The following is a 21,780-nucleotide window of genomic DNA, read 5'->3' on the forward strand; positions in this document are numbered from 1 at the left end:
AATTTCGTAGTAAAAGTTTTTGTCCGCTAAAGTTTCCCACCAAAAATAACTTGGCGCCATTATTTAATAACATTAGCCACGAATTTTATATTATTGGTGACATATTATTTTGTCACTAATGATGCACCCAATTTGTGACAAATCATAATTTGTCTTAAAATTAGTAACACTTTGGACACGAAAACAATTCGTCACAAAAAATGCGTTATTACAATAGTGACAAAATAAAATTTGTAGATAAACATGGTAAAGTTTAGCTACAAAAGTTTATAATTTATTATGACATTAGTTTTTGTCGCTAATAGTGCGAACAAATAGTGACAATTATTTAATTGTCTCTATTTAACCTACAATTTAGTCACAACAAAATTTTTGTCACGAAAAATATAATTTTTAAATGGCTACAACTTGAATTTTGTAGTTGAATAGTGCAATTATTGGCGACAAAAAAAAATTATAGTTAAAAACTAAAAGATATAGTTTTGTTCACGTATGATACATAAAATTACTTTATGGCTAATTAACCTTATGACTGAAGCACCCACCTTGAAAAATTATCAAGTTGGAGAAACTTGAATCTCATTTTATAAAGTTCTATTATGAAGTCTATATGACCTGCAAAATTGAAAGAACTCAAATCAAAACTATATGCATTTTGATTCAATTGCCATGTCTAACTTTAGAAAATAGAAAACCAAAAACCCAAATTAAAATTTAATAGAACCCAAGGAACACTTGCTGCTACAAAAATTTAGCTTCCACTTCAAAATTTCTTGAGATTAGAAGGTTAGTACCCTAAATGACCCTCCTTTATTTACCAATTTAATCTTATATCTTGCTCATCATTTTATTATAAATAAAAGTAAATAGCACACTTCTTTAGCTCACTAATCACAATTAATAAGTCTATCCTTGCCTGAATGCTTGTTAGGCTAACTAACCTTGAGACGCCAAAACACAAATATCAAAACACAACAAAAATTAGAACTATATCCGTCAATAAACATGCATAACACAAACTCAATTTACTCTGAACTATTATTATTATTAGACTATATTGTTGACATATCATGTGATAAAATAAATAAAATGCCTGAAAACATCACGATACTCTGAATAAAAAAAGTTACAAATTAAGTTGTCAAAACCATCAAGAGTCTCAACAAATCTGCAAATACTTTATCATACACATGACTAACAAAAGGCATCTCAACATAAGGAGTTTACAAGACTATTACAACAGTTAGAGCTAACAAGAGTCATATGCCTACTGCTAAACTGTATTCTAACAAAATAAGATAGAGAACAAGAATTTCAATAATGTTGTCTCATTTGGCAGAGAAGCCTCTTCCATCTCTTTTCTGCAAATGCCACTCAAACCAAAGTTGTTGCTTCTTTTTCTTTTTCCCTGGCCTGACAATAAATTTTTATGTGACAGACCATATTATTCACCAAAAAGAATCTCAGAGAAATAAATATCCTTACATACAACACCACAAATAAGTAATTTAACATAAATGTAGTAATATACTTATCAAAATTATCTACTACCAATAAAAGCACTCTTGCTAGGTATAAGATAAAACGCAACAGAAAGAGGAGAAAAGAAAGGAAGAAGAAAAATGTATAGTCTCTATATACTTTTCCCTAAAAAGAACGAGGATTCCCACCGAATCACATTGGTGCTAAATACATCTGCTCCTTGTGATGGCTTAGAAAAAAGCTGAGTTGACATGGCGACAAGCATGAATCTAAGCAACTCATAAATTTGTAAAAGATATACCTCCGAGCTAGGAATGAGTTCTTGAAGCCCCCTCATCCAAGAGGACCAAGACAATTTCCAAATAAAACGAAAGGCCTCAGCAAGTTGGGGATACATAAAAGAAAGGAATAGCAATATGCCAACCATCTGTTCATACGCTTAAAGCATTAAGCGGATGATTTATTTACTCTTTCACTATTCAGAGTTCATGTGATAGACACTAATAAAGTTAACATTTAAGAGAAAACAAAAGGAGAATTTACTCTAGACATTTAAAGTAGAATAAAAAGAGGACAGAGAGACCTACATAGGCGGATATTACCTCAAGATATCTATAAATGTCCTAATTATTTAAAACCTCCCATTCGCCCAATCGCCAACATAATAAATTTAAAAAAGATGCATACCAGCAACAGGTTACTGACCTTACTATTATGAGGTTACATCATAAAACCAATGTCATCATCATCATCATCTGTGTTATCGACTTCATCGTCATTAGTACTATTATTACCTTCATTCCCCTCATTCTCCTCATGATCACTAATGTACTCTACCATTGTGTCATCCTCTTCGTCAGAATTTTCTTCGTCATAACCAACTTCATGTTCTGTCTGAGCCTTCAATTCAATTACAGTTGCATCTAGGGTAATCGAATCAACATCATCTCTATGTAGTTGACTCAGCATATTATCCGCATCATTGACAATTGAATTACTTTCAAGTGATACATCTTGATATACTTCATCATTTGTAATATACAATTCGCCATTTTCTGTCTTTGAATTTTGCATCTCTGGCACATCATATAAGTGTCTATCTTGAAATTTTAGGACAATTCGCCAATTTTCTCCCAACTTCGGATCATCAATATAAAATACTTGCCTTGCTTGAGTCGCTAGTACAAAAGAATCATGTTCATACCAAAATCTATTAACATTGATGCTCGTAAAATTTTTATCTTTTTGCATCCCTGTCTTCTTGCGAAGATCAAACCACTTGCATTTAAATAGCAGAACTGGATTGCCATTAAGATACTCTAACTCAATCATGTCAGTTATAATACCATAAAAATCAATCACCTCATTTTCATGATAGCCTTCAACAACTAGACCGCAATTTTGACTTTTACGTAGTTCATCGCGTCTTTGAATATGGTACCTAACACCATTTACGGTACACCCAGTATATGTTCTTCCACGCACATCAGGTCCTATTGCCAAAGGATATAACTTATTGATAGACACTGACTTTTCCTTATTATATAATTGCATAATCTACAATGAAAAAATTATTACTTTTAATTAGTAAAGAGGAAAACAAATTAGAATTTAAGCACATTAAGATGATTCTTATCGTAAAAAGTTACTTACTTTCCTTTTGAACCATAAAGGAAATTGTTCTCTATGTTTCTCTTCTATATTCGCAACAACTTGCTTCATCAACTCTTCTTTATGCTCCCTGTATGCAAAATAAATTACTTATAAATTATTTAAAACAGAAAAATAACAATAGAGAGAAAAATAACTTACCGAAGAAAAGGTTCTACTTCTTCGCAATTAGTCAACACATACCACCGAGCCATATCAAAATCTTTCTTTGGTATGGTATCATAGTGTCCATCTCCAAATGGTCTAGCACACTTTGAGAATATGTCCAGAACAAGTTCATCTTTGTTACTAGATCCATCATGATCATTTCGATCTTCACGATTAAATCTAGTTTCGATGCCAGTAAGATACATAGAGCAAAATGTCAAACATTCATCAATAAGATAGCCTTCTGCAATAGAACCTTCTGGTCGTGCCTTGTTTCGCACATAACGCTTAAGCTTGCACAAAAATCTTTCAATTTTGTACATCCAACGATATTGTACTGGTCCCCCATACATAGCCTCTCGTGGTAAATGCACAGCCAAATGTACCATAACATCAAAGAAAGCAGGTGGAAAGATCATCTCAAGCTTACACAATATTAAAATTATATTCTTTTCTAGTTGTTCTAAGTCATCTTTTCTCAAAGTCTTGCAACATATTCGTTGAAAGAAATCGCCTAACTCAATCAATGCTGAAGAGACATCTTTATTTACAAATCCACGAATAGCAATAGGCAACAGTCGTTGCAACAAAACATGATAGTCATGACTTTTGAGTCCAGTTATCTTATCATCATCCGCACTTACACGACATGAGATATTTGAAGCATAACCATCAGGAAATTTAACTGATTTTAAAAATTTACAGAACTCTTTTTTTTCACTTTTTGACATATTATAACAAGCAGCCGGCATTGTATAACTAGAACCATTATCCTGTAACCATAGTTCTTTTCTTATGTTCATATCCTTAAGATCTTGTCTTGCTTTATATGTGTCCTTAGTTTTTCCTTCAATATTCAGTATTGTCCCCAAAATATTCTCGCAAATGTTCTTTTCTATGTGCATGATGTCTAAATTGTGTCGCAACTTCAAGCTCTTCCAATATGGCAACTCAAATAAAATACTTTTCCTCACCCAATTCAACTCTTCAAGAAGACGTTTTCTTTTCTTATTATTTGGGTGTTTTCCTGGTCTATAAGTACTAAGAAAATTCAATTGTTGTAAGACATCATCTCCTGATAGCTGTTTTGGTTTTAATCTTTTTTCTATCTTACCATCAAATTTTTTGCTTCTTCTCCATGTGTGCTTAGGTTCAAGATACCGGCGATGATCCATATAACAGATTTTACTTCTTAACTTGTGTGAAGGTGCATCTTTATTGCAAGTAGGACATGCCATGTATCCCTTAGTACTCCATCCAGATAAATTACCTAATCCATAAGAAATAATATATGCTCACATTAGTTTATATTCCTAAACTATAATAAACTTACTTACAAGTAGTATACTAGTAAAATGTATACAAAATCTTCTATTTAACAATTATTTAGACATCTTGGACAGTAAGGAATTTAAGAACTTACCATAAGCTGGAAAATCGTTTATGGTCCATATAACAGCAGCGTGCATCTTGAAGGACTCCCCTATTGATGCATCAAATGTATCTACACCTTCACTCCATAACTCATTCAATTCATCAACCAAAGGACGCAAATAAACATCAATATCCTTTCCTGGTGCTTGAGGACCAGGAATAAGCAATGACATTAACATAAATGGATCCTTAAAACATTTCCAAGGAGGAAGATTATAAGGAACTAGAATGACAGGCCACATACTATAAGTTGTGCTCATGTTACCAAATGGATTAAAACCATCGGTTGCAAGGCCAAGTCTAATATTCCGAGGTTCTTGTGCAAACCACTCATGATTCTTGTCAAATTCTTTCCACTCTTCACAATCAGCAGGATGCCTTAATACATTTGGCTCATCAAGACGTTTTTCTTTATGCCACCTCATGTCCTCACTTGTTTTTCTTGACATAAATAACCTTTGAAGTCTCGGTTTTAATGGAAAATATCGCAAGACTTTATGAGGAATCTTTTTATCCTTTCTGTTATTAATTTTCCACCTCGAAGTACCACAATGTGGACACTCTTGTCTATCTTTAAGCTCACCCCAATAAAGCACACAATCATATTTGCAAGCATTGATGGAAATGTATCCTAATCCCAAACCTTGCAGCATGTTTCTAGCATCATAATATGACTTAGGAAGTGCCTCACCATTTGGCAATACCTCTCTTAGTAACTCTAGCAACATATTAAATGACTTATTACTCCAATGATTGTACACTTTCAAGTGTAGCAACTTCACAAGGAATGACAACTTTGAGAATTTCTGACATCCCGGGTATAATTCATGTTCAGCTTCTTCCAACAATTTGTCAAACTTTTTGGCTTCCTTCTCATGCATATTACCACATATATTATTACCAGTTATTGTCTCCCCCGAAAAATTGGCAAATGATCTTCCACTGACATCTTCTAACATAACGTTAATTCCATCATTGTTGTCATGTTCTTCATCTTCATCTTCGTCCTCGTCCTCGTCCTCGTCATCGTTGTAAATTGCTTCATCTTTATCTCTCCTTTGCGATTGTTCCCCATGGTATATCCATTGCACGTAACTTCCCGTAATTCCTTTTATCAACAAGTGGTCATACACTACTTCTTGTGTTTGAAAATCTATATTTAAACAGTCTTGACATGGACATCGAACTTTAGAATTTCGATCAAAGTTTGACCGAACGAGTTGCATAAAAGATTGAACACCCTCAATATATTTTTTAGAAAACTTTCGTTCATGCATCCAACCTTTATCCATGATCAACTGCACAAACATATCGACAAAGCAAGCTAAGTCAGCCATGCGGTAATAATTGAGTTTTAATAAAAAAAAAAGAGAAATGCATTTATAATCTTTCAACATGTCATAAAACTTCTGCTGAGAGAATAATAAAGAACAAAAGTAAAAAAACACAAAAATTATGAGAATATTGCTAGACATAGTTCAATGTTTTATTAGATTATCTTGTCTAAAATCTAATTAAAATATGAAAACTACAGAAGATTTACAAAGGAATTAGGATCATGTAATAGGAAGGTGTACATTATGATGAAACAAGTTTAATTGAATAACGAAATATGATCATGAACTCTTCTGGACGAAGGGACTACAAAAGAAAATTAAGAAAAAGAAGACTAATATATGAACAGAAAACCATTTTTGAGTTCAAATTTCTCTAGCTTTTCCCCTGAGAAGACTAAAAAGGTAAAAAAAAATTCCCATAAGTTATTGTTTCATAAGGTTGTGGTTATTTGAATTTATCTTTAATCTTGCTATGTGTTCTTCTGCTCCTAACTTCTACAGTAAACTTGAGGATGGCATAGTTACATGGTTACGAGAAACTCTTAAGAGATTTGTTAGTGAATTGGCCACACAATTTTCGTTTGATCCAAACTACTCCTTCATGGCTAGAATAACTAATTATAAGTGTTAGTTAGCTAATTACATTAGATTAGCATTGGTAATAAATAGTTAGCTAAATAAATTGAGCCTGTATATATACACAATTATATAGCACTTGGGAGTATCAATCAATGAACGAAATCCTATTTCTCACTTCTCTCTGTTCCATTCCCTCTTCTTCCCTCTATTCTCTAATCCCCCTTTCTCCTTCTAATGCTTTTCTTAGTGAAGGCAGTCCCTTCATTCAAGTGATATTTGCTTGTACACTGATTTCTTAAAATTTAGTGCAACATATGACTTCCTAATTTATCGTTTTCCTCTAAATCTCAGTCAAGTTAAGTAAATAAGTACCCATCTATCCACATACAAAAAATCAAACTTCAATTCATTCTTATGACAAATCAATTCATAAATCAAAACTTAGTATTCAGATGTTAAGAAATAAATAGAGAGGAGAAGGCAGCGACAGAAATAAAAGAGGAGAATTTACCAGAGTGGTCTGATAGCGACGAAGGGGAGGACCAAGAGCAACGAGATGCAGCGTCAGGCGAGGGCTGTAGCGATAATTCTTTTTTCTGAAAAGAACGGATGAGGTGAGATGTTTAAGGGCTTGCAGTGAAAATTTCTTGTTTGACAAAAAGAGTGACCAAAAGATTTGTTTTATAAAAATAGAAGAAAAGGTGTAATCCAAATTCCCGAACAGATTGAAACTCCAATAATGGTATCAAAGTTTGAAGAAGAAAAATTAATCCATTATGCTCACCTTGCTCATATGCGGAAAAGTGAACAAAAATATATATGTGAAAACACATATATCCTAATTACAATAATATTTGTTTATTCATTTATGCTATAGTTACACAAAACTTGAGGTGTTCATTGTTCGGTCTTGTAATACCCAACCGGTCATTTTGACTTTTAGAACTCTGTTACCTAAAATAAAACTTTATGTATGTGCTTTTAATGATTTATGATTTGCGGGGATGATTGGTTCTGGATTTGTAAGTATTTGGATTGAAATCGGAACACTTGGTTCCTTAAGTTGGCTTTAAAAGGCCAAGTTTGATTTCGGTCAACATTTTGAGAAAACGACCCCATAATAGAATTTTGACGATTCCAACAGCTATGTATGGTGATTTTGGACTTAGGAGCGTGTTCGGAATTTTATTTGGAAGTACGTAGTTAAATTAGGCTTGAAATGGCTAAATAGGAATTTAAGTTTGGAAGTTTGACCGGGGAGTTAACTTTTTGATACCGGAGTCAGAATCCAGTTCAGAAAATTTTTATAGTTCCGGTATGTCATTTATGACTTGTGTGCAAATTTTGAGGTCAATCGGATTTGCTTTGATAGGTTTCGACATCGAATGTAGAAGTTGGAAACTTTAAGTTTCATTAAGCTTGAATTGGAGCACAATTCTTGATTTTAGCGTCGTTTGATGTGATTTGAGGTTTCAAATAAATTCGTATGATGTTTTAGGACTTGTTGGTGTATTTGGTTGAAGTCCTGAGGTCCTCTGGTAAGTTTCGGATGGTTAACGGATCAAGAATTGAAGTCGGGAGACTGTTGAAGTGAGTTTTGCTGGTTTTTGGCTGATCTGGTTTTTTCCCTTATCTATCAAAATCGGACCCCATGATCGGACTCCCTGATCGAGCTCCCTGATCGGACTCCATGATCGGCCCCCAAGACCGAGCTCCCTAATCGGACCCCAAGATCGGACCCCAGAATCGGACTCCGTGATCGAGCTCCCTGATCGGCCCCCAGGACCGAGCTCCTGATCGGACTCCAAGATCGGACCCCAGAATCGGACTCCGTGATCGAGCTCCCTGATCGGACTGGACAGATCTGTAAGTTATAAAAATAGGGTACTTTGTCCCATTTGTCATTTTTGATGAATTGGAGCTTGAGGAGAGGCGATTTTGATATATTTTCAAGGAAAAACATTGGGGTAAGTGATTATAACTCGGATTTGGTCAATATACACAAATATATCATTAAATTTACCATTTAATTAGTGTTTTGAGATTGATATTTGGGAATTATTTAGAAATCTCATAGAAACGAATTTGAGATTTTGGTATCGATTCTGAGTCGGATTTGAGCGAAACTGGTATGGTTGGACTCATAATTGAATGGGTTGTCGGATTTCATAACTTTCGATGGATTCCGAGATATGGGCCCCACAAACGAATTTTTAATTAATTTCGGGATTTTATTGAAAATGTGGTATTTTCTTATAGAATTGATTCCTATAAATTTTAGTGATTGTATCGAATTATTTTTGGTTAAATTCGAGCAAATCGAAGTTGTATAATCGAGGAAAATGCCTGCTAGTAGATTAAATTGGAGCAAGACGAGGTAAGTCTCTTGTCTAATCTTGTGAGGGAAAAATTACCCCATAGGTAATTAAAGTAACAATTGTTGCTAATTGTGGGGGGTACGTACGCACGAGGTGAGAAGAGTCCATGCGTAGCTACTATTAATGCTAAAGTTCGGGTAGTTTAGGACTCAAAGCATGAATTACTTGTGTAAATTATATTCTTTGTTTAATTAATATTACTTGATATACATACATACATATATATATATAGTTAGATAAAAATAATAAGGGATGGAAATCTCATATGCTTGATTTTCTGTTTAAATTAATTAATTGTTAAGAGAAATTGTTCTTTCTCCCGAATTTATATTATAATAAATATACTCTCCTTCCGGAGGTACATAAGAAAATGTCCTCTTTTTTTGTGGAGCGGGCCGAACGCCTCGGCAGGATATATGCATCTATGGATCGTGTCGCACGTCCCTCGGCAGTGTACACGACACTCTAGATCGGGCCGTACGACCTCAGCATAAATCGTGCTTAATAATAATTTCACGATACTTGGCAGTTTATTGCAGCTTGTAAAGCTATTTGATAAATTAAAAATTTATTGAAATTGAATTGCAGTTTGTAAAGCTATTTGATAAATTGGAAAATTTATTGAAATTGAATGATTTAATTAATATATTGGAAATTATTGCATTTGAAGGATTTTTATTATTTATGCTACTTAAATAAAATTATTGTTAACTTTGTGAATTATGCTGATTTGAATAATTATAATTTATTTTATTTATTATTGTTGACCCTTAGTGAGTGTCAAAGTCGGCCATCTCGTCTCTCCCACTTTGAGATTTGGCTTGATACTTACTGGGTACACGTTGTTTACGTACTCATACTATACTTGCTGCACTTTTTTGTGCAGGATCTAAGACAGATACTAGGGTAAATTTTATTTGGTGTCTTATTATTTTTCTTGGAATTAAATTTTATCGATGTATGTTTAATTTATTAATTTAACATGGAATAAATTCTACAAACCAAAATAGAATATAAACTATACTATAAGTGCAAAAATTAAGCTACGAACCAAGAGCGCAAAAATCAATGTGTAATGTAAATTTTTGTGTAGTTATAATTTTTAAATAGGTATTTATATAATTAATCTGGTTTGACCTTTTCGATTAAGTTTTTATTAAAATCAAATAATTAAATTTTATATGTTCTTAAAACTAAAAAATTAAAATCGAATAAAGAATGTAGATTGTTTTCTCCGATTTGATCCGTTTTCTGTTTAGTTCAATTTCTCGTGAACACCCTTTGTTTAACTTTTTATTTTATGCCAAGATAGTTAAATCAATTTTTGAAATAATTATTTTGAATATTGTATTATTGTAGTATATATTTCATATAATTTGTTTATAACATAAAGTCATCCAAAATTGGGATAAGTTCTAAAATAAAGTTTCATTTTAGTATTATTTTCACAAGTTAAAGTTTCTTTTTACTATTGTTTCCCATAAGTTGGTTGTAGACAGTATTATATCCGCTGGAGAGAGAGATAAAGGTGAGGGTTATAAGAAAGTTTGGGTAAAGCCACTTCTCCACTTCCTAATTTTTTGGATAATCTTCTTCCTTGGCATGATAACTCTCCAACCTCGTCCATACCCACCAAACTCGTCGATACCCACCAAATAGAATTCCACAAGACTGTAAAATGGAGAAAGAAACCGTCTTTTGGCGCTGGATTTTGGGATTTTTGGCTCCAAACGAATTTCAGGATAACCACTATATATATATGAGAAAAATTACTGGAAAAAATACATTGCAAAGTAAAGCAAAATTTCTGAACAGGTATGTATCATTCCACCTACTCTATGTTTGAATAAGATTCAATAGATTGTAATTTGCCACAATCATATAACGAATTAATAATTCATTAATTATTTGTGGCATAGACATTGATATGCCTTTATTTTATCTCATATGATCAATCTAGACGAGAATAAATCAATTGGAAGATTTTGAAACAGAAACTCTCTAATTTACTGTGTATATTTATAATTTTTAATTTACTGTGTATATTTAGAGTTTTGCAAGGTGTGTATTTTTACAGTTGGTGTGTGGTATACAACTAGTGAAGCATGTCTCTACTGAAGGGGAAATATTAGGGATTATCAGAGTAGGCATCTATTTTGTATATATATATATATATATATATATATATATATATATATATATATATATATATATATATATATATATATATTGAATTTTGCTGTCTGGTTTTTAGGGAAGAGTGGAGAGTGGATGGATTGTGGAAATATGGTATTAAAGCTTCTGTTTGAGTCAAATCATGCTTCTTGGTGGCCCTTAGGAATTTGTTTGATCGGATAATGGCACTTTAAATTTAGATGAACTGAACCAAAGTGTTTTAATGTGAACATTATGTAGGGTAATTTATATTTTTTGTTGAAATCAGTAAACATTTCTTCACTAGGCTCAATCTTTGTTAGACACACAACTTCTTTTAACTTTGCTGCATATATAAGTTTTTGAAAACATAGTTTATGTGCCTTCAAATTTAAAAATTTCCTGCATAAATAGATCTTTGGTATGTTATACTAATTACTTAAGTTGGCTAGTGATGCTTCAATAGTTCAATAAGTATTAGGAGAAGAAGACAGTAAACTCTTATTAGGAAATGATAGGCATCAGGCTTTCCAGATTGATGATTTATGTTCTTTTTGAATTTTCCTTTAGTTATTTCTAACTTTTGGTTTGTTAAACTAATATATTTTACATCTAATGAATATACTAAAATTATATAGTATGTTTGGTAGAATTCTACAAATCAATGGCACCGGGCGGACGTGTCTCTAGACAAACCACAATTACAGGTGCTTCCACTCAAGCAAGCCTATCATCTGATCCATCAAATAGTAATAATCCTATTCCTAATACAGGTAATACGTACCTTTTATTATATTGACTAGGAGTATATCTATTAGTTATTGTTTGTTCTCCTTTTTTCTGATGCTTATTGCTCATTGTTGTCAGAATACTCCTATTTTTTGTTGTTTACTCTTATGGATCCTTTTTTTTTTGGCTTGTGCAGTGCATTCCATATTGTTTTTCTATATGCATCAACTATATCCTGCATTTTCTAATTCAGACTTTTGGTAGTATTATTTTTACTGAAACCTTTGCTGTAAAATTGAAGTAATTTCTTATGGTTGGGTCAATTCCATTGCAATTCGAATGTATATTGGGGATTTTCATTTCTGTGGAAGTCATTATCTGATAAATTACATTGCACCCATTCTTTCTTACTGGTTTTAGTAGATACTAAGGGTAGCCAAGAACTACACACCTACTGCAATATTATTCTTGAGTTTAACTTTATAAAACAAACGGATTGTCTTTAAAACAGGGGATATAAACAAAGTTTCTGATTGTCGCCCAATAAGAAGTTGCAATAAATTCTTACTTTCCTCGACTGGAAAGAAATAGCTATCTTTGTATTCCAGCATCTAGGATTCTTTTGTGTTCAAGTTGGAACCAAATATATTAACATTTGAAACATTCATTTATGTTAAACTTGTAACAATAGAGTTTTCATTTGTAGCATAGCAATTAATTACTAATATATATACATGGTTACCATTTCTGAATTTTTAGCAAGTATTTTAAACTAACTTTAACTTTTTAAAATCAGATGATTCAACTAGAATCAGGAAAGGTCGTGGAAGGACAATGGGAAAAGGTCTTGAGAAAATGAAGAAGTCTATAGGAAGAAAGATGGTTATAGACATCCCAGTTGGTAAAGGAAGGCCAGTTGAGGCAATTCCATCAGCAAAGCTATCAAATGAGTTAGGAATTATTGCTCGCAACTTTCTTTCGCTTCCAAACAGGTGGAAGGAACTCACAAGAGAGGATAAGGATGCAGCATTAATTAGATGCCATGTAAGGATTCTATATTTTGGTACATTTTATTACATTTTAAATATGTTAGTTTTCAATCTTTTACAAGCAAAGGGAATTTTGATTGTTTTGTGAGTGTCTTCAAAACTTCTCATTTTGCAGGAGAAGTTTGAAATTAACTTGGACGAGCATTACACCAAAGATAGCTGTGAGGATATTCTGAAAAATAGAAGTCGACAATGGCGCTACAAATTAAAAAAGCTATTTGAATGTGCAAGCTCTGAGGAAGAGGCTCGTAAAATTGAAGTGCCAGAGTTGACCCCGGAAAATTGGAATAGGCTCTGTGACATGTGGGCGAATCCAGAGCATAAGGTAATTTCTATTCATATTTATCTCGTCGTAATTTTTTCTAGCAAACAACATTCACGATTTCTCAAAGAAAAATATAATTTAAGTAATTAAGTATACAAACGAACAAAATGTACAGAAGATATTTTCAGTAACATGTTTTTTTCTTCTTTGTAGCTGCAACATTCAGTCATGGATGATATGGCTTACATTGATATGAGTAGTCCCTTCAAAAATTTGCATTTACAGAAGATACAAATAAGAGAGAGAAAATAAACTGGAAGTAAAAAAAGAGAAAAAATGATGTGTCATTATAATTTTATTTACTTATATTTATATATTCTTTGTAGAGACGATGCGAGATAAACAAGGTCAATCGAACAAAGTTGAAATCTAATCATTTCATGGGGTCAAGAGCTTTTGTAGCTGCTCGTGCTGAAATTGTAAGTTATACTATTTTTATTTTTTGTAACTTTTCCAATCCCTTTGCTTGGTAGGCGAAGAGTGAATTCTCAAGGGACATTTTTAATATTCAAAATGGTGAAAAGAAAAGAAAAAAAGGCCAATGAGTTTGGTATACTTCTAATTCTACTTGACATATACTTTTAAGTATTGTCATTTTTCATTCATAATTCAAATCATAACTTCAATTCTTTGTCTTCTTAAAAGAGAAAGAAAAGGACACTATTTAGTTTATGTTTAATATAAAAGTTAGTATTGTTATTTGTCTCCTTTCTATCATTTTTCCTACTGATTTTTTGCCATTTGTTCTTCAAATATATACGTGTTAATAGATGAATAGATGAGTGTTAGTCACTGGTTTTTAATTAACTTTTAGTACCTCAGGGAGATATAAATTTGTATAGCCTTAATAAAACTTCATGGAGGGTATAACTGTAAGTTTTCCCTGCTTGTGAAAGCTTATGAAATTACAAGTCACATACATATACTTTTATATCTCTGTTTAAGGGAACAAGAGTCTTTTTCAACTTTTGATTAAGCATAACACTACTTTTATATTTCTGTTTAAGGGAACAAGAGTCTATATCTCTACTAACTTACGTATGACTTCTGTTAACTCACAAAACTAGTTTTCAATTTTCCATTATACAATGGATAGTTGCATAATATAAAGAACCACGATCCTATTAGACAATACATTCCTTACCTTTTGTTGAACCTGTAATCTAATCATGTTAATGTGGTTGTGGTTCAATCACCCTCCACATTCATTACTAAGATGATATTTTAGTAATATTTCATATTATTTTCATATTGTGTAGGGTGTGAATGAACATGGAGGAGTAGAGCCAAATAGGATTGAGTTCTACAAAAGCACCCATTACTCGAGTGAAAAAGGATGGTCATCTCCAGAGGCTGAGACTAACTATGTAAGTAATATTTTAGTAACATGTCACATGTATTCATTCTATCTTATCATTAATTTAATTGATGTAATATTTTTATGTAGAACAAAATGAGAGACTTGAGAGCTCGGTCTGTTTCTGAACAGAATCCAATGACTATTGATGAAATTGCTGATAATGTACTTGGTACAAGGTCGGGATATATTAAAGGCCTTGGCTATGGTCCAAAGCCTAATACAACTACGTCAACAAAAAGAAGGACAGCAGAATTAGAGGACTCTCTTAGGAGGGCAAAAGAGGATGCTGCTACTGCCCAACGTGGTTTACAAGAACGTTTGAATGCAGCTGAAACTGAGGTAGCAAATCAGCAGATACAGATACAAACATTAACTTCTGAGTTGGGTACTGTACGGGCACGCCAAGAGGAGATATTAAACCAAATGCAGCGTCATTTTATTGGCTCATCACCATCAAGGTTAGAAGTACTACATCTTTAAATGATAAATTCAATTATAATTCTTTTAGCATCTAAGTTCGAATGCTTTTTTTTATGATACAGCGAAGATTAAGCTCCACAAGATTATCAACTTTGGGTACACTAAACTTCACACTATTTATTTTTTGCTCATTTTTATTTTTTTGTATCACAATTCAGTTATTTGTTTCACCAATTAAACTCTACGTTTAACAAGAAGTCGTAGTTTATACCAATTATATTTTATTTATACCATGATACCATAAAGTATTAAATTAAATCTTAATTTTGTCTCTATCTTTTATACAGGTATATGAAGGTAAATATTGGATCAAGACTAATTGCAAGTGAAGTGTCATTCCATTCCTCCACTTCTCAGTTCTAGCTTAGGAGTAATATTTAGTATATCTCAATTCTCAGTTAGACTTTTATGTTGGACAGATTTACTTTAATTATGTTTCTTTTAATTTATGGAGCTTTTATCTCAATATAGTTTTAATCGTAGTTGTATGATCAATGGTGAATATTTTTGTTATTACCTTTGATTGTTTTTAGTTTTCTGTTATTACCTTGATTGTTTTATTATGTTATTTCAAATTCGTATAACGCCAATCTAAAGCAAATACGAATATAAACGTCATCAAACATTTGTTATTAGTGACAAAAAAGTTCACTTATGTATAGTTTTTAGGAATATCACATTTTCGTCATGAAACAAATTAAGTTCGTCATAAATTCACTATATTTAGTGACAAAAATAATGTCCCAAAATCATCTTTTTATTGACTACGAATCAACTTTGTATTTTTCGACGATTTTAATTGTCACTAATCATGACAATTTATAGTGACAAATTTTTTTTGTCGATAAATTTTTTTTTTTAGTGACGAAATGATAGTTTTAACTACAAAATTATAATTGTCACTAATTATATATTTAGGGACAAAATATTTTTTTGTGGATAAAAGGTAGTCTTTAGTGACAAAATTACGGTTTTTCAACTACGAAACACACATAGCTTTAGAGACATTTGACGTCGTCACCAATTAAACTAAATATTTAGCGACGAGCCACTTTCGTCGACATTAATGCATTTTTAGTGACGAAATCATACTATTAAGTACAATTTTTTGTACTTTTTATGACAAATAAATCCGTCATAAATATTACGTATTTGGGGACGAAAAAAGATTTCGTCTTTAATATATCATTATTTGGCGACGAAACATAAAGTTGCCTTTGTATATTATTAGTGACGGTGTTTTAGAGACGAAATATTGACAACAAATTTTTTGTCACAAAAAATCTTTAGTGACGAAAAGTGAATCATAGGTGACAAAATAATTCATCACTGATAATCAAATTTGTTGTAGTGTATGAAGCTTAGGATATGCTGGCCCAGTACAAGAATGGTGTAGAGGTAGTCGAAGTCTATGTTGCAACAAAGGTCGAATATGTGAAGTGGCTATCTCGGAGAGAGACTCTCGAGGAGATCCAAGCCCGGGGGGTTGACCAAGCGGCCAAGATCTAAGAGGCAAAGAGGCTTGAAGCTGAGACCAGAGCGAGGTACCATCCCGATGGTTCGGATAGCGAGTTGGGCTTTGACGAAGACTAGGCAAGAAATACCTTAGCTTATTTTTGTTTTTTCTTGTACCTGCATGCTTTGTATTTTAGGGCCGTTTTATAGTGCTTCTGTAAATACCTTTTGGTATATATATATATATATATATATGATTTTCCCTTCGGCTATATGTTGTGTCCTTTAACTTTTATGTATTTCCTTATGTTTAAGACTTATGATATATAACTTGTGTCTCAGACTTAATAATATACATCAGTGCCTTAACATAGAATTTGACATCGCTTAAACTTTTCAATCTCCCAAAGCTCGGATGAGACCTGGGTTAAATTGTAACTCCGAGTTGATTTGACTTCGGAGGACCCGATAAAAAATAAAGTCTTTGCTAAAATATTTGAGCGATCTAACCTGACACAACTATTCTTTGCCGAAGGTGGCTCTTTTCAGGGTCGTAGTTTGAGACCGATTAACTTGACTAGGTCTGAAGTGATCTTTTATGGATTAAAAATGTATAAGGACCTTACTTTTTATACACAAATTCAGACGTCTCTGAGCCGTTTATATGTTATGATCCAAGCTCTAAAGGCTTTGTTTCTTAAGTTGGTCTTGGCCTTTCGTGTTTGGGCCCTGCCTTGTAGGCTCGGTGCCTTTGGGATTTAGTTGCCCGATTTTTCCCGATCCTACTTCAGGTAACAGTCCCCGGTTCGGGGTGACCCGTATGCTTAGGGGTCTTTAGATGGTTATGCACGGTATTGTGGGTTCTTACTGCCTTCGAGGTTTTATGTCCCCGTTTAATGGTGAACTCTAGGCCTGGAAAGTTTTGAGCCCACCATTATTTCTAAGTGATGTAACGATAATATTGCTTGTGCGAATGTGAACCGATGAAACATAGAAAGCGAATTTATTTTTATTACTTTGAATGTAGTGTAAGTAATTGCAGGTACAAAAGCTATCTACCATGGCGAGAGTGTGCTATGCGGGCACAGTTCGTTTGACCATTTGAGCCTTACAATTAATCCTAATATTAAAGCCTTGGCTTTCAATATCAAATAGGAGTGCCTTCTAAATTTCCGGACTTAGGACTTTGGTTCTTGACTCAGGGTGTGGTAGCCCCATAGTATTAAAGACTGAATTTTGAGGGCTCGAATACTATCTATCTGATACGTACGACTCGCAATCACTGGTCTTCAAAACTAGGGTAGCACGCTTACTGTTGCCTCGTTAAAATCCTTCCGTAAAACCCACCTTGGGAAAAAATCGGTCGAAGAGAAAAAAGTGCAACATGTGCTTTCACACCTAATCCTTGAATTTGACTTTGATTGAGTACCTGCATGAGTTAGTTCAAAGTGTAATAAACCATAAAAAAATTATGTGTGCATACTTTAGCAATAGTACCGCTTTAAGTGTGCCACATTCTAGTTATTGGGTAATTGTACACCACTTTCGGACTAGAGCCGGTACGAGCCTTTCTTGGTTATACCGGTGACTCTGTATGGTCCCTCCCAGCTCGGGCCTAGTTTCCCGTTATTCAGGTTCTTGGTATGCAGTGCGACTTTCCTCAACAACAAGTCCCCGACTTGGAAGTGTCGAAGGTTTTCCCTTCGGTTGTAGTATCTTCCCATTCGCTGGTTTTGAGCTGCTAACCGAACTAGAGCGGCTTCTCGCCTTTCGTCTGCTAAATTTAAACTTGTGACCACGGCCTCATAGTTTCATGTCTCCGTAGCATATCGGAATCTTAAGCTCGGTTCTCCCACTTCTACCGGAATCAAAGCCTCTGCACCGTAGACTAAAGAGAACGGTATTTCACTAGTACTTGACTTTGAAGTTGTTCGATATGCCCACAGGACCTCGGGCAGAATTTCTTTCCACTTCCATTATGAGTTGGTCAATATTTTCCTTCAGGTTCTGCAGTATAGTTTTGCTTGTTGACTCCGCTTGACCGTTCACACTCGGGTGGTAAGGGGTCAATAGAAATTTTTTGATTTTGTGATCTTCGAAGAACTTATTGACATTGTTACAGATGAACTGTCTCCTGTTGTCACACATGATCTCGACCGGTATCCCGAACCGGCATATTATATGATCCAGATAAAGTCGATGACCTCCTTTTCTCTAACTTTCTCGAACGTATGTGCTTCAACCCACTTGGAAAAGTAATCGGTCATAAGTAAGATGTACTGGGCCTTACCAGGTGCCCATGGCAAAGGACCTACTATGTCCATTTCCCATTTCATGAACGACTAATGGGAAAAGACTGGGTGAAGCATCTCCCCCGGTTGGTAGATCATCGGGGCGTGCCTTTGACATTCGTTACATGTTTTAACAAAGTCCTTTGCATATTTTCCCATCTCATTCCAGTAATAAACGACCCTGATCAATTTCCAAACCAATGATTCCGCCCCTGAATAGTTTCCGCGAGTACCCTCGTGGACTTTCCTTATCACGTAATCGGTCTCCCCGAGACCCAAGAACCTCGCCTACGGTCTAAAAAATGATCTTCGGTATAGTTTTCCTTCCACATGCTAAACCTGGTAGCCTTAGTTTGAAACGGCACTTGATTCTTTGGGATCCGATGGCAATTTCCCTTCCTGAAGGTAGTCTATGTAATTGTTTCTCCAGTCCCAAGTCAATCTCATTGAGTTTACCTCAGCATAACCTTCATCTATCACTGATCTCATCAATTGAACCATTGTTCCGAAATTAAATTCATCGGAGTCGACTGACGACCCTAGATTAGCCAATGCATCGGCCTCGTTATTCTGATCTCGGGGCGCATGTTATAGTGTCCATTCCTTGAATTGATGTAATGTTACTTGTAATTTATCCAAGTATCTTCAAATCCGGTCTTCTTTTACTTCAAATGTTCCGTTAACTTAGTTAACAAAGAGGAGGGAATCACAATTGGCTTCGATCAGCTCAACCCACAGGCTCTTAGCTAGTTCTAGATATGATGACCCAAAAAGTCATCTTATAGTTTAGAACTCGAATCTGCGCTCTTAAGCCTTAAAAATTCATTTTTTACCCTCCTAGATTTGCGTGCGCAGTCCGGGCAGGTTTCCGAAAAGCTTTTATGTTGAAAACTAATGAAAATAAGAATTTTTGCCTTAAAAGTTTATTTTAGTTGACTTCGGTCAATATTTTTGGTAAACAGGCCTGGATCCATGCTTTGACGGTCCCGGTAGGTCCGTTTCAAATTATGGGACTTGGGTGTATGCTCGGAATCGAATTTGGAGGTCCCTAGCTTGAGTTATAAATTTTAGATGAAAATTAAAAGTTTGAAAATTATTTGTTTTTAAGAATTGATTGATATTTGGCATTGTTAGTATCGGGTCCGTATTTTGGTCTCGGAGCCCGGTACATGTTCATTACGATATTTAAGACATGTATGTGAAATTTGGTGAGAAACAGAGTTGATTTGACGTGATTCGGACGTCTAGTTTAGAAGTTATGGATTTTAAAGTGTTCTTGAGAATTCCATTTGAATTGGTGCTAAATTTAGAGTTCTAGGTGTTATTTTGGCGATTTGATCGCGCGAGTAAATTCGTATGATGTTTTTAGACTTGTGTGCATGTTTGGTTTGGAGCTCCGATGGCTCGGGTGAGTTTCGAATAGGCCATAGGATGTTTTGGACTTTGGAAATCTCATTTTTCTACAGAATCTGTGTTCTGGCATGTCCTTCTTCGCGTTAGCGAAGGTACTCTCGCGAATGCGAAGAGTAATCCGGTGAGGCTGAGAATCCTTCTTCACGAACGCGAAGAGTAATCCGGTGAGGCTGAGAATCCTTCTTCGCGAACGCGAAGGCCTGGTCGCGAACGCAAAGTGATGGGGGATTTACCCTTCGCGAACGCGACTTGCTCATCGCGAACGCGAAGCACTTGGGGACCTGGGGGAGGGTTGGTCGTTCTTTCATCACGAACGCGAGTAACGTCTCGCGAACGCGAAGGCCAGCGGAGCGTAACCATCACTAACGCGAGCAACGTCTCGCGAACGCGAAGGCTTGGCAGTCAGTACCCTTCGCGAACGCGACAGTGGCCTCGCGAACACGGGTTTAAGCCATTTCTTCAACATTTTTCAAGAACCAAACGGGTAGAGGCGATTATCAAGAGTCATTTTCTTCCCCAAAGTGTTGGTAAGTGATTCTAAACCATTTTCTTTCAATTACCCATTACATTCCTTGAATTATCAACCAAAAATTTAGAGTTTTTATGGTAGAATTAGGGGTTAGGGTAGAAAATAGGGATTTTGGGAATTTGGGTATCTAGAACTCAATTTGAGGTCGGATTCCAAAACTAATTAGATATTCAGGCTCGGGGGTAAATGGGTAAAAGGATTTTGGTCCGAACCTCGGGTTTTGACCAAGCGGGCCCGGGGTCGATTTTTCTACTTTTTGGAGGAAAATTTGGAAAATTTAATTTATGCAATATAATTGATTCCTTTAGTAATATTTGATATTATTGAGTCATTTTTGAATAGATACGAGTGGTTTGGAGGTGAATTCCAAAGGAAAAGTTGTGATTGAGGATTAAGTGGCCTTCAGAGCAAGGTAAGTGTTGTGTCTAACCCTGACTTGAGGGAATTAGAACCTTAGATTACTTGCTAAGTGAAATTCATGTGAGCGGCGTATATGTGAGGTGACGAGTACTTATGCGCCGCCAATTTACCTGTTTTCCATGTTTCTCAGTTTTTCTTATATTGTCTCAATCCTATGCCTAATTGCGATGTGTTATACTAGTGTTGTTCAATTTATCGTTCTCATCATGTTTACGGATTTTCTGGTGATAATTGAGTTTTTATTTCAAAGTTGAGATTGATGTTATAGAACTAAATGTTGAGGTAAGGTTTGTACTTGCTATTCTATCTCCATATTGATATTTATGCATTGCATTATAGTAAGGGAGAGTGTTAATGCACGAAGGGTGATGTTGTGCCATATTGTGAGTATTAATGCACGAATGGTGATGCCATCTCATCATGTTTACGGATTTTCTGGTGATAATTGAGTTTTTATTTCAAAGTTGAGATTGATGTTATGGAACCAAATGTTGAGGTAAGGTTTGTACTTGCTATTCTATCTCCCTGTTGATATTTATGCATCGCA

The 21,780-nt window shown here is 34.5% G+C and overlaps 2 protein-coding genes across 3 annotated transcripts; one reads left to right on the top strand and one right to left on the bottom strand.

Moving 5' to 3' along the window:
* Positions 1–1,108: 1,108 nt before the first annotated feature.
* Positions 1,109–7,445, bottom strand: LOC142167909 (uncharacterized). 2 transcript variants are annotated; one of them, XM_075228395.1, is made up of 6 exons: positions 7,162–7,445; positions 4,724–6,032; positions 3,337–4,570; positions 3,136–3,223; positions 2,188–3,039; positions 1,109–1,413 (listed from the first exon to the last, which is right to left on the bottom strand). In XM_075228395.1, the coding sequence occupies exons 2-5, from the start codon at positions 6,024–6,026 to the stop codon at positions 2,203–2,205; spliced, it is 3,462 nt and encodes a 1,153-aa protein (XP_075084496.1). In that variant the 5' UTR covers positions 6,027–6,032; positions 7,162–7,445; the 3' UTR covers positions 1,109–1,413; positions 2,188–2,202. The 2 variants fall into 2 exon arrangements, with proteins under 2 accessions (XP_075084496.1, XP_075084495.1); XM_075228394.1 differs by having other exon boundaries at positions 3,295–4,570.
* A 3,123-nt stretch (positions 7,446–10,568) lies between these two features.
* Positions 10,569–15,354, top strand: LOC142168415 (uncharacterized). Its single transcript, XM_075229092.1, has 7 exons — positions 10,569–10,843; positions 11,833–11,955; positions 12,708–12,955; positions 13,076–13,285; positions 13,612–13,704; positions 14,545–14,652; positions 14,733–15,354. The coding sequence occupies exons 2-7, from the start codon at positions 11,847–11,849 to the stop codon at positions 15,123–15,125; spliced, it is 1,161 nt and encodes a 386-aa protein (XP_075085193.1). The 5' UTR covers positions 10,569–10,843; positions 11,833–11,846; the 3' UTR covers positions 15,126–15,354.
* Positions 15,355–21,780: the final 6,426 nt, after the last annotated feature.

This window comes from Nicotiana tabacum, chromosome 13 (assembly GCF_000715075.1).
Source record: "Nicotiana tabacum cultivar K326 chromosome 13, ASM71507v2, whole genome shotgun sequence".
Classification (NCBI taxonomy): Eukaryota; Viridiplantae; Streptophyta; class Magnoliopsida; order Solanales; family Solanaceae; genus Nicotiana; species Nicotiana tabacum.

What these genes read in the sequence shown, in the direction of transcription:
- LOC142167909 (XM_075228394.1), bottom strand. Translation starts at nt 6,026, where the DNA reads ATGGATAAAGGTTGGATGCATGAACGAAAGTTTTCTAAAAAATATATT. An exon ending in GAAGTAGAACCTTTTCTTCG is followed by an intron (nt 3,224 to 3,294) that starts GTAAGTTATTTT and finishes TTTTGCATACAG; the next exon opens with GGAGCATAAAGAAGAGTTGA. An exon ending in CTTTATGGTTCAAAAGGAAA is followed by an intron (nt 3,040 to 3,135) that starts GTAAGTAACTTT and finishes TTTTCATTGTAG; the next exon opens with ATTATGCAATTATATAATAA.
- LOC142168415 (XM_075229092.1), top strand. Translation starts at nt 11,847, where the DNA reads ATGGCACCGGGCGGACGTGTCTCTAGACAAACCACAATTACAGGTGCT. An exon ending in GGGCGAATCCAGAGCATAAG is followed by an intron (nt 13,286 to 13,611) that starts GTAATTTCTATT and finishes TATTCTTTGTAG; the next exon opens with AGACGATGCGAGATAAACAA. An exon ending in CAGAGGCTGAGACTAACTAT is followed by an intron (nt 14,653 to 14,732) that starts GTAAGTAATATT and finishes ATTTTTATGTAG; the next exon opens with AACAAAATGAGAGACTTGAG.